The sequence below is a fragment of the Xiphophorus maculatus genome, chromosome 4 (genome assembly GCF_002775205.1).
Source record: "Xiphophorus maculatus strain JP 163 A chromosome 4, X_maculatus-5.0-male, whole genome shotgun sequence".
In the NCBI taxonomy this organism is placed as follows: Eukaryota; Metazoa; Chordata; class Actinopteri; order Cyprinodontiformes; family Poeciliidae; genus Xiphophorus; species Xiphophorus maculatus.
The window spans coordinates 18645521-18659222 of NC_036446.1; the positions used below are offsets into that span (position 1 = coordinate 18645521).

Here is a 13702-nt window from a genome sequence, read left to right on the forward strand (position 1 = left end):
TCAGTCGTGCTGCCTGGTTGTGTGGACTTTGTTTGGGACATTCGTTATTAAAACATTTATTCATCCTACCTGGGTCTACAGCGTCTGCCTCACCACCCCTCAACACCACCGTTTCATGACATTTAGCTTTCATAAATGTATCTATAAAAAGGCACATTACCATTTCTCCCTCTCTCCCATAAAATTAAATTAAAATTGACCAAATAAGGCTAACTAAATTTATTTCTAAATGCCAGAATAATGAAAAAGATTTGTTATTGCTTTCTTTATATCAAAAGTTTGCATACATAAAGATTATTTTGTCATTAAGCTACTGATGAAAGCCAAAGTTATGATGTCACAGCTTTGTAAGTTTCCTCTTCTCATATATTTGAGTTAAAGGGAGGGACACACGTGTATTTATTTGGTTCTGGGTTGGCCTGTGATGGCCTGGTGACCTGTCCAGGGTGTACCCCGCCTCTTGATGGCTGAATATGCACAGTAGCACCGCAGGGCCCTGAGTGGATAAGCGTATGTAGAAAATGAATGGATGGTTATATGTTTTGACAATTTCTGTTCCTTTAATCCATCATGTGTGAGAAATAGCTGTTCTACATCGTCCTGCAAAGCTCTTTACAATTAAATTCACATTGGTACAATTTAAAGAACGTTAGCGTGAAACAAGCAAAAGACACAGTAGGTGGCAAGCTTTCTATGACTCAGTTAGAAAGTTAATAGACGGAACCATGTCAGAATGCAAAGGAATGTTGAAGTGATACAACTTCATCTCTGTTATTCAAAAAACAAAGTCAGCTTGCATGAATACCAAGTGAAGAAGACACATGCAAACCCATCAATTAAATATGACAAAACCAAAAGAAAATTTAAAGAACTCAAAATGTATTTATTCAGTAATTTTCTCTTCCTTGCTAAGGGAGCTTTGATAAAAAAAAGCTCCTTACTTTGTTTATCAAGGAGCTGAGACGGGCTGCCTGAGAGCGTGTTAGGTTACAGTGTTGCTTACAGGAAACAACAACATCGGTGTCAGTTTTCTGACTGCCAAACATCAGTTTGACTGAGGATTCCTGGATTCTCCAATTCTGACTCATGGTCCTGTTATAATCTGTTGTGTTAGAAAAAATGCCTGTTGAGAAAACATTTAATGAGAATGAAAGGCTTAATGTGGGCAGTGGCTCAAGACCACCTAGTGTGTTGTTTTCTTCCTGTGCTGAAGAAGCACAAACCATCTCATCAGAAAGCCCTTTAGGAAGATAACAGAATCCACAGTGGGTTTTGACTCGAAGTTGACTGATGGAGCAATAGCAGCTTTTGATGATAAATCTGTCCTCCTGTGATTGATTTGTTTTTCCTCTTTTATCAGAGCTGTGAGAACATTGGAGGCTTACCTGTCTGTCCAGTTTCTGTTGTCGGAGGTTTGTCCCCTCATCGTCTAAAGTGCTGCAGAGAAATGAACAGAAGAAAAAATAAACAGGCTAGAATAAGCACTTACTGAAAAACAAAGATACCTTCAGGAACAGTGATGTAAAATAATTTTAAAAAAGCATTTTAATAACTTTCTATGCTTATAGTTTTCTGTCACATGGAAAGGTTTCTGATCATCAAGCAACTTAAAAATCTTCCAGAAGCTAATTTTGGAAAATGTTTTCAAGTATAAAAATGATAAATCCTGGTACAAATAAAACAATGTAAGAAAGTGGATAAAGTAAGTAAAATATTAAAAAGTATAAATACAGAGTGGTGCATGTGAGTGAATATATTACCGTGAACAATGCAAATACAAGTTTAAAAAATCTATTTATATTCACTAAATACATTACTAATGTATGAATGCTCCAAAAATATCTTTTCAAGAACAGAAGGAATAGACAAACTTCAGACTAAAGGAGAGAACGCAGGCTTCAGTCCAACCATGACTCAACATAATCCCTCATCTGAGTTGTATTTTGTATCTGCTATCGCTCATAAATGTAATTCTACGATGCACTGGATCAATGACAAATACAATTTGCTGACTCAAAAAAAAAAGTTTTCGGGAAGTATGACATCAGTCACACTGTGATGACCTGAGTGGAGTGTAACTCTTCCCAGCAGTCCTCTCAAAAAATTATAGTTTTCCAATAGACCACTCATGGACCTTCCCAAGCTCCGCCCACAACCGACCCACGTGACCACAAGTCTCACAAACAAAACCTCACAGCGCGTTGTTTCTATGTAAACATGACTGATTAGTGCATCATTTCTACCGGATTTTCACAATATATCAGCTACTAAATGGACAGAGGAACGAACAAGTTCATGTCATCATCTGGGAGGAGGTTACTGGTTTCTCAGTCACAAGCTGGTTGCAAACCTGAGGCCAGCAGGTGTCAGTCAGTTATGGTAGATCTGAAATTTGGTTTGATGGTCAATATGAGACGCTACAGACTGATAGGAGGAACCAAAGAGCTCTGTAAAGGTAAAGGCAAATTTTCTGAAGTTGGGATATAATTAATTTAATTTCACATAATTACCGCGGTAGAAGCCATTTGTTTGTTAAAATTTTATGAAATATATTTGTTCTATTTGATGTTTGTTGTGAATGAAGTAAATTCACAAACTAACGAGGTAATTAGTCCAACGTTTAGAAACTACAGCGGCTGTAATGCGCCACAGCAAAGGTAAACAAAGGTAAAATAATTAGAACAGGTGATCAACTCAAAACCACTCTTACCTTTTTACTCTCTCTCTGTGTAGCTTAAGCACACCTGTTACCGTGGCAACCGTAACGATTGACTAGCTGCACTTGGTGCTAACGTGGCTAACAGGAGTAACAGTTTAGTCCAAAGCCTTTTCTGCTCAAATAAAATCTTTAGTGTATGTCAGATACAGACACATTGCATATTGATCTGTTTAGCTAACGTAAGACTGTGTAGCAGACAGGCTTCAAGGTGTAGAAGTTGTATCAGTTCTGCCATTATGCTGTACTTGGCTAACGGGAAGCTAAATGTGTTTGTGAGACGGCCACGCACGTGACCACGTAGAATGGGCATCAGCCAATGAAAAGCGGCTCCTGCGGTAAGGTCCATTGTCATTGGCATTATTTAATATCGGATGCATTGGAAGGTCTCACATATTTGTCAAGAAAATTAAACGCATATGGAATATGTTTCACATATCCAATCTGAGCTCTGTATATAAAAAAAGGTTCTGTCTTCATTTGTACTTGACTGACTTTTTATTTATTTTACACAGAGACAACTTTTATTAACATATTAAAAACATGAAGAAATTCGCACAAAAAAAAGCTTAATTTCTGCCCGGTCTCTGGACAGGGTGATGGAAATCAAATATGATTTAAAAGTTTTTGAATAGATGAAAAGTGAATTGGTGACCACCAGTGTTGGTCTTTCTGCTATACTGTTATGCTATTGTCAGACAAGCATAACAACCTTCTAAAGGACTTATAATCACACATAATTATGCAAAATAGAAAGTTTTTAAATGCAGAGTTGATTCATTTGAGCTAAATGCTGCAGCTCTTTGCCTTTTTGACTTTCTAACACTAAGTAGACAGTTTGGAAGTGGCTGTTAAATTTGAGGAAAGAACACCTAGTGATTTACTAGAAAAAAATAATCTCAAATGCAAAATTTTACATTTGCAGGATATCAGAAACGCCAATGAATTGTATTTAAATGCTTTTGATTTCTTAATTTTGTTCAAAAATTTCCCATGAAGCAACACACTATGACCATTATTTCCTCTTTGCTTAACATTTTTCTATATCCCACACTTCACACACTAACACAAAATGTTGTCAACTAAATAATGACATTTACAAACCAGCTACCTTCAAAGGCAAAATGATGACAATTCATTGCTGAAAACAAAGCCATAAAATCCTTGTACAATACCAAAAATGAAGAAAGATTTTGTATCAAATGATCATGAGAATCTTTTTCTTACTGATTTCTTACTGTTTAGGTTTAATTTTCCTCACTTAACCATCTACAGTTGCTTCATGTGACATCAGATGAAAGAGTTGTTAAATATATTCCGCATAAATAGTGATTTTCACAAGATTCTTTCTGCCATCCTCTTTATCGTTTGCACTCAGCCCCGATTCCTCACATTCGGAGCTTCAACACAGAACACTGTGACATGCCTAGGGAATTAAGAAGATAAGGATTTCTTAAAAAAATTATGTTTCTTCATCTGTGAGCACAGCTTGAAGGCAGAATATTTGAGAAAAGTACACTGAAGTTCCTTCATAAAGATGGCAAAATGTGAGGAGCTCTGATACTTTGACATTTTGTCTCTGCCTGTTAAAGTGTCCCCTGTTTGAGCAGCTTTTAATTTAAACTATCCACTAATGTGTCTTTAATGTTAGAGTTTGTCCACATGCCTGTCTGTGCTGCTGGCACATGGAGGACTCCGTGAGAGGCATCAGGCTGAAAAACACACAGATCAAGCTCAACACAATCACAATGAAATCTAATTATGAACGTATTTGTGACTATGTGTTTTCCGCCAAAGCAGTTAGACTTTGACTGAAGCCACTATAATATTGTTAAAGATTCTCCCTGCAGACAATAACAGGGTTTAATTTATAAAACGTTGTGCTTTATCTTTGTAGTAATTAAATGTTTACAATTGTTTTTTATTTCCATGACAAAGTCTGTTCAGCTCCTGCATATGAGAAATTTTAGACTTTACATGTCTAAAATTTACATGAAAATGTACAACAAAATCCTGCAGAAAATTTTTATTTCTAGTATTCTGTCAAAGTCTGCATTAGGTAAATAAAACAGTTGCCCTCATTAATGAAACAACAGGATATTTATGGAGCACTAGTGATTAGACTTTTTCTTTTTGCCTCCTTGCATCCAGTTTTCCCTCAGAGCTTTTCACTCACCAGCGACAAACTCAGTCGTTGTTCATGCAGAGGCCTCGGAGAAAAAACCTCAGTGGCTTTAATTAAAAAGATTTATGCAGAAGATTCAGAGGGAAGGAACCAGAGCAGGGGAGAAAAGATGAAAGACTGTGAGGTGGAGGTGTCCCTTGATGTGTGATGAATGGGGGAAATTATGTTAGGGTTTTTTTTTTTCCCATCATCAGCTCCATCAGAATTGGCTTGTTCTTAACATACATTCAGGTTAAAAACAAACTTTTTACATCAGGTTTACATGTTATCATAGAATTCATAATTTTCTTTAGTTAACTTTTACTGGTTATGTTGCTTTATTTGCTGTGCAGTCTGGCAATGAAGCTGTATATGTTGCTATTTCTTAAACTATCTTGGTATTTAATCATGACCCTTGGTTTTAAACAAATATATTTTGCAGATGTCAGCCTGCAGTGGAAGAATACATCCACATATATCTGTAAAAAAAAACAATCCATGTCTGTATAACAGAATATGTTCTGTTTCTCCTTTAAAGCGATTGTGAACTGTTTTTAATTAAATGTTTTGAAGAATAAAATCCCTCTTTTTGTTAGCCTGGGATTTTGTAATTTAAAATGAATTGAAAAGGGCTGTAATAACAGCAAGCAAGCTTCTGTTTTTGCAAAGCTCTAGCAGACAGAGAAAATCTGGAAAAGTATGAAAAAGTATGAAAGGCTGCACTGAAAGCAGAGGAGTTTCACACCAGTCCTGCTGAATCAAACCCCAGTGCATTGGCTCAGAAAGTTTGGTTCACTTGGACAGGTGCAGAGGTGTATTGAAACTCAGAGGCAAACTCTGGTCTGTCAAAAAAATCTGACGACTCCAAGTAAACCAAATGCAGAAAACAAACTATAACACAGGGAATTGTGAGTAAATGCAACTAAAAGAAATGATTGTGTTGTTAAATAGCCTAGGTAAATGTATTGTTGCCAATAACATATACAAATACGTGTATGTTATTGTTCAGGTGTTCAGATGAAGCAGCAGTTCAGGAGAAGAAAAGGACAGTTTGTCTTTTTATGAAGAACTAGATGCACTTCTTGGCATTCTCAGCACCACTACAGGCAAAGAGGGTAATATGTCATTCTAAAGGTCTAGTTCCTTTGATTAACTGTATTATGAAATAAAGGTCAAACTGGCAGGATATAACAACCCCATTCGAACTGAGTCCCCCGATCTTACTGTGTCTTTGGTGTGAAAGCAATCTTGGTTTTCTTAGCTTTTGTGGTTTGCCAGGCTGCTAAACTGGTTGCATAAGAATCATGAGTTTCTCCTCATTCTGTCCATTTCAAATACATGTCAGAAGCATCTGAAAAGCCCCTTTAGAAAAAAGGTTTATTTATTGTACTTCTTAAGAATGGCCAAAGCATGAAAGAGTCTCTCAGGTGAAGCATTGGTCAGTAAATATTCAGCGTGCTGCAGATGACAAAAGCCCACGCAGTCGCAATAAAAATGTATTTACTGCCCACTTTCTGTCACACATGCTGACAAACAAAGGACTCCGTTTCTGCAATTAGAGCAATCAAGAGTGAAAATGGGCATCAGACAGGAAGATAATGACACAAACGTGGCTCCACTGGTACAGATCAAACCACTTCTCACTGTGAAAAGAGTCTCTGGTCACTGGTTTTCAGGTTGATTTAAATACTGTAATCTGGTAACGGAAGCTGTGCATGAGATCTAACACCAACTGGACACGCTGAATATACTGATGTGATATGGCACTGACAGATGAAGATTTATTTGTTCTGACTGGGCCTGTGGAACAACCTGAAACTTTCCAATCGAGTATTCAAAACATTTAGACTGGTTGACTGCATTCAGATCCAAACCTTCTTATGTGCAGAATGAAACCGCGTAGACGCTGAGAGTTCTGCTGCAAGGGGAAGGTTTCTTTAATCTGAACTAAATTAAAGACAATTTGGTTGATTTGGACTTAAGAAATGATTCTGAATCCATTAAAAATTTAATTGAAATAGTGGAAGTCTGACTTCACAGGCACCTTCCTAACAGCCCTACCTACATCACCACTTTTCACACATTATGTGTCACTGCATGACTCGAAAGTGGTCTTAATTTTTCATTTGCACGGTGCCAACCATGAAATTTGATGGTGTAAAGGAGAAATGAATCAGATGGGGATTGTGTAGATGTAAATTGGCCTTGAAGGAGAGAAGGCATAAATAAATGGGATTTCTTTCAGAAAGCCATATTAGATCATAATTATTTTGAATAAAATAGGACTTGAGGCATGTTTTTCCACAAAACAAACAAAAAAAACAGTCTCTCCACTCCTGTCCTTGAAAGCTGGGAGTACATCTTTCAAAACACAGAATAAGAGATTTAGCTCTTCAAAGCTAAAAATGTTCATCTTGTGAATTTGCAGTGACTGTCAAAAGAGGACTCTTCTTTGTGTGCCTTTGTCAGATATGCATCCATTGTTTTGGTCAGTCCTGTGAATGCATGTTCTGTGTTTGCAACAGAGTGCTGCTGTTTCCTTAAACCTCTGTACAGAGGTCCCTGCATTTTTAGAGGCAGTTCCAAATGAAGCCCAGTAAAGGCTAACAAATATCTCGGTATAAAAATAACTCACATTATTGTTAATATCAGCTTTGCAGAAAACAGTTTAAAAAAATAAGTTCCCAAAAGAGGAGTTATAGCGTATTTTTTTTTTCCTGTTTCGTATGGTGATTGCCTAAAGACAGGTTTGTACACAACCTTAAATTCATAATAAAGTCACACACAGATACTATTCGTATCTTATAGCAACCACAAGCCAATGGCATCATAGCAAGCAGAGGAAACCATGGCAATAGGTTCTCAATCAGAGCAGAGAGTCAGCAGACTGCACTTGAAATGATTAGAACAGTTACGGATTTGACAGCAGGAGTCTGTAAGCTCATTAGGGCTCCAATTTGTTTGTCATTTCCAAAAAATCATTTTGTTATCGGGTACAAATGGCAAGAGTGCAACATCTGCAGTAGTAAAACTCCAGGTGGTATATACAACACACACATGCACACCCCCACACCCACGCACACACATCTCACTTTTCTGCAAAATGGAAGGAAGTTACCAGGTGATTTAAAGGATAAAATAAACCAAAAATCATGGAGATTTACGAATGTATCACTGCAGCTGAAATCCATGACACCTCAACTGAAATACTCCGGTTTAATTAGACATGTTAACAGAAAACCAAGACTAACATTTTTCTTGCCAATCTACTCTAACTTACTTCATTCTGATTGATTTTTCACTAAACAGTAAAAAAAAAATAATAATAATAAAATGTCCACCACTCTATGAATTTATCACTTTGATATTCCTCTCATCATTCCTATTTTTTTCATCTGGATGATCACACAGATACACAAAGATTTTCCTTTAGCAGACAAATGCAATGTTCCTTTTGCATGCTCTCAAGAACGCGCTACGGTACCTGTAGGGAATCCAGTCAGAGGAGTGCTTGGAGCTCATTCTGTGTCGACTGCTGCTGCCGTCTCTGCAAGGCTGACGGCCTGCAACAACCAGCGAGAGTGGCTACGAGGTCTGAGCACGGCGATCACAGCCACAGAGCCCGCATCTCCTGTTCATCCTCTGTGCTCAGCTCTCTGCTCCCTGCCTGTCTCTGTATCTCTGCTTCTCCTGCAACTGTGGAGCGGTGGATGATTTAAAAAAAAATCCACTCTGACGGCCACACGCTTCCCTTCAGGGCTGCACGCCGAGCACTTGAAATAAATTCTTCTCGTCCATGCGTATGCCTCCAGTCAATGCCTCTCCTCTTCTCTTCTTCCATTCGCTGCCTCTTCTCTTTCTCTGCACTGGCTCTCTTTCCTCACTCTCACTCTGTAGTCTGAATCTCCCTCTGCTCCTTTCCCTTTAAATCTCCCCTCCTCCCCTCCTTTATTCCCAATCCGAATCCAGCTCTCTGCCTGTTTGCCCCGATCAGACTCCCGTTATCTGTCTTACAGCATCACCTGCAGCAGCAGCAGTGAAAGTGAAGACTTTAGGGGGAGCGGGGAGCAGAGACTGTCCTCTGCTTTGCTTCTTTGATAATCCCACCACGCTATTTCTGTACCGTGCCACCCACTTATTCTCGTGCTACCCTCCACCCTTTCTTTCTACAGTCTGCATCTTACTTGCCTCCGATCTGTGCTGCATAAGGCATGCGAAGCAGGGACTGGGATGTGTTTTCTGGGCCATAATTTATTTATTCGCAGCAAAGAGACATTAGCATATGAGTGTGCTGACCAGTGCCAACAGCCTTTAATTCAGCACTTTCCACAGCCAGACAAAGGCACTCTGTGATAGTGCCACAGCTCAGAACCTCACTCCGCACACATCTGCTTCCGCCCTCCCTCTGCCACCCCTCACTGTCTCTACACAAACACACACTCCTTACTGTGCTCTCTGGGTTATTCAGGAGTCCATCCATAGGCAGTTAAACAGAGCAGCTTCCCTGCAACGACGCTGGATTACAAGGAGTCAATTCATGTCAGATCTGTAAAGTAAGCAAGCTCATTGTGACTGTGTTCGCTGCATGTACTGATCTCTCTCTAGTCAAAAAAAAAATCCTTAAAAAACCCAGCAGCAAGATCTCTCTTACATAAATAAGCATATGACTCCACTGATTACTGAGTTCAATTAAATATTTCTGAAGCAAACACAAATCACCTAACAGAGCGAAGCTATTTTTTATACTGCAAAATTCATTTTTCCAAGGTCAGAACAGTGCAGATCAAGATAAGTTCACCCTATGATGCAACCTTAGTTGTTCTTCAGTTATTTATCAATGCTTTAAAACAAACATCGCTTGTTGTGTCTAGAGGTTGAGTGCCAAATGAAACCAGCAAGAAAATAAAATAGCTGTGAAAGCCTGGTGAGCCCTAAACCAGAGCCAAATCCTAATGTGTTAAAACTACACAAATTTCCCCCACAAATCCTTAACCAGGCTGCTGGGATTATCACAGAAGACTCTCGTCTGTAAAATAAGAGATAATTTACCACATGTCTCTTTATGAGACTTACAAATCCTTGGTGATGTTGGAAACTGGTAAAAGACATAAATTGTGCATTTATTTGCCAAAAAAAAAGCAAAAAGAACTAAGAAACCTTGGCAACATAACAAAACCTTTGATATTATACCATAATGATGAAAAGCCAGTAACAGTTTTTATGTTAGGTATAGCGTACTGCCAGTTGTGCTCTTATAATTTTTTCTGTTTCTTATTTGTATATGTTCCTTTGCGCAGTCAGTGCAATGTAAGAAAATGACTGATAATGCCAAAGTTCATGTGTGTCTTGAAACTTATGAATCAATGCAATATTAAAGAGCTATTTCTCTGTTGTTCAAGGAGCCTGGGCAGCATCAAATTAATAATAATACACTGAACACAGATTTACTTTTATTCAAATTATAAAAACATAAACACTAAAATCCCTTCTTGACATTAGAGCCAACACAATTCACAGCATGATTAGACATACTGTGAATTATGATTTGTAAACTATTAAGATGAAAAACCTCGCTTTTAGTTTTCTTAAAAACTACTGCTGAAATTCACTCATATAGATTGTCATAAGAGTTTTTTGTTAAGTTTTTTTGGTAAGCCGTGACATAAATGTTTTGGGGCCTTTTTTTATTATTTTATTTCATTTTTTTCCTGGCAAAAGAGCTTGTGCCTGTTTGATTGGGTCTTACCTAAAAGGCTGCCAATCACCAACACTGGATAAAGCTGTGGTCTTCTCAAAAACATAAGCAGACAGCTGAATGATTTTTGATGTATTGCAATAGGTTTTCATTAATACAAGGGCTGAAAAAGGGGATTAGATATTGAAGGGGATTACATTTTGGTACAACATTGGCTTTTTATGCATGTTCTACAAGAAAGCTCTAAAAAATTGAGCTTTGGGAGATGCAGATTTTAAGGTCAATGACTGTGCATGTTTTTAGATCAAAACCACAGCTGGTAATGTTAGGGCAACCAAGCAGAGGTGGTGTAACATGGTCACTAATCCAGTCAAGTTTATATATCTATGGTCGACTCCCTTTCTTGCAGAAAGGTGTCATTTTTCCATGTTTTTTGCTTTCCATCCTTTTACTTAAGTTACAGTTTTTGACTGGCTTTTTGGTTAAAATAGAGGAGGTGAAGCAGAAGCATTAAAACAATAAATTTGTTCAGCACAAGGACATTAAGCACTTCAAATTGTGTGGCCTTAAAAGAGGCTATTTCAAATTAGATTTTTTTAAAAACAAAGTGTTCAAGAAGCAGGGCAGTGTAAAAAGAAATGAGCTCACAGACTAATTGTGAAAGGTCTCATTCACTCCAGTGAGTATTCAGAATTCAACCATTTTTTTTACACTTCATCCTGTTAAGCATCCTCAGTTCTCCACCACAGAAAGTAGCGGCAACATGAGACTAGAAATTTAACTTCTTTTTTGTTTGTTTGCAACCCTTTAAAATTCTCAAACAGTGTATTTCCGGTCAAAGTCAATGTTCAATTCCTCATGCTTTCAAGAAATATCTTGTGGCTCTTCAAAAAATTTAAACCAGTTTATCCTCCAGCTATTTGCTTATATTTCATACCTTTAATCCACAGACTGCTGTTTGGGAGATTAAAAAATATAAAACATGCATAGCAAGCTAAAAAACATTTACACTCGTCACTAAGGCTGTAGCAATATACTAATCTCAAGATATAATACGATATGCAATATTCTACTCATGATACAACATATATCACAATATTCAGCAAACAATACAATTCTGTGAATTTTTTAGATTTTCTGAAAGATTTTAGAGGGACAGAGTGATTTTGGTGACATTTTGCCACTGTTCCATAGACTTGGATTGAATTAATTGAATTACTGGTGTAATAAATGCTGTTTTTGTTATAAATATGTTATACATTTGCTTTGTTTAAATGTTAATTGTGTGGATTTGTGTATTTGGTTATGCAGGAAAGGAACCTTTTTTGTCTCATTCACTTATTATTAAATAATGTAATTTATCTATTTCATTTCATTATTTAATTAATTGTAGCTGATTGTTTCATTACATGTCATTTTTAATGCACATGTGCAACTGGGTAAAAATGTCATGTATGATAGCTGTCATTTAATTCATGTGGATTTGACATAAAACTCAAAGTAAGATTTAATGTATCGATACTCGTGGATGAAAAATTGATACTTTCTGAGGGAAAAAAATCGATAAATATTGTAGAATTGATAAAATTACACGGACCTACCCTTCACAATTATCCATGAAAAAATCTTTCCATGACTTATTTCTCTTGATATTTTGATTATATTTCTTTGCTAAATGTTTTTGAGGGTGTCCATCCTCACACTGATCTCAAAAATTCAAGTCAAAACAATGACCAAGTCACTTCAAAATTGTAATATTACTTCCAGTCAGAAGGTTGGTAAAATTGAAAGATTACTTTAGAGCTACATCTTAGGGGGGTATCTAAGATTTTGGATTGAACTATACTTCAGACTGGTGACTATAAATCGGATCTTCAGAGAACCGGTGTGACCATTATCACATCACTATCTCTGAGTGACTAGAGACAGTGAATTCAAGTGTGATAAACCACAGTTACGTTTTAACAGGCCCGGCAGCAATCACTTTTTCACACAGTGCCAGGTAGGTTTGGATTATTTTTCTCCCTTTATAATAGATACCTTCATTTAAAAACTGCATTTTATGTTTACTTGTATTGTCTTTGACAAATATTTAAGTTGGTTTGATATTCTGAATCACTGAAGTGTGGTAAACATAAAAATAAATATAAAGTTAAGAGGAAACGCTTTTTCACACCACTGTATATGCTGCCAATAACATGTATGCTCGTGTTACATTTGTCTGTAGTAGCTTTTGATGTAAAAACAGAAGAAGATAAAAACTTGAGCCCTTTGTTTGGAGAACCAGTATACGCTCAGCTCCCCATTTATTGCCGATGGAAAGTCTTTGAAGTTTGGCTGGAGTCGTGAGAGAATTGTAAGTGGGTGGAAGACCAGCTAACTTACTTAGTGACTCCCGTCTTTTCTTTCTTCTTTCCCTTCTGTCCCTGGGCTAGCAACCAGCATGAAACAACAAAACGATAAGATCCTCTTGACAAATTAAATTTTTCCAGGCCCACAATTTGTCCCCTGTTTTCCCAGAGGCATTTTACTGTTTGGTAACAAGAGGCCAGCAGGATCATTAATTATAATAATGGACCCGGCATAAAAGACACACTGATGTCAAATTGGATATCTGGCTTATGTCTGCCTGTCTCAGACAGAATGATTGAAACACAGCTGCAAAGCACACAGCGTTAATAATAGTACAGCCTCATGAGTGAAACCGCAGATGTACCAACTGATGAGGGACTCTTTTAGTGCTAATAAGTAAATTTTATCCACTAAAATCAATGGGGAAAAAAACCTCTGCTATGGCTACATATTCACAAGCTGTTAAAAACAGAAAGCCTGTTTCCAGCTTTCAGAACATTTTGTATTCCTAGTAAAATATGGATGGTAGTTGTTCTCTGTACTTTTGAGTTTACAAGTTATACTTTGCAAGGATCCAGTCTATGGTTTAAACACCATCAACCCAGGCATCCTCCAACAAAAGCTAACATAGTAAACTGTGTTCACCATCATCTGTCAGTGGATCACCAGCCTTCTGACTGATAAGCAACAGCAGGTCCAGCTGTTGAGCATCTGGTCCTCCACAAGGACCATCAGCGCCATCACCCCCTTGGGGTGTGTTATCTCCCAGCTGCTA

At 37.5% G+C, this 13702-nt stretch overlaps 1 protein-coding gene across 3 annotated transcripts in view; it reads right to left on the reverse strand.

The window, feature by feature from the left end:
- tub (tubby bipartite transcription factor) overlaps positions 1-13702 on the reverse strand; it is a 68366-nt gene that overhangs the window by 39172 nt on the left and 15492 nt on the right. For 2 of the 3 annotated variants that reach the window (XM_023332198.1, XM_023332197.1), the window contains exon 2: positions 1386-1437. In XM_023332198.1, the coding sequence (XP_023187966.1) occupies positions 1386-1437 (52 nt within the window). Of the gene's footprint in view, positions 1-1385; positions 1438-8364; positions 8958-13702 lie in introns of those variants that run through there. The other variant, XM_023332199.1, reaches the window with a different exon arrangement.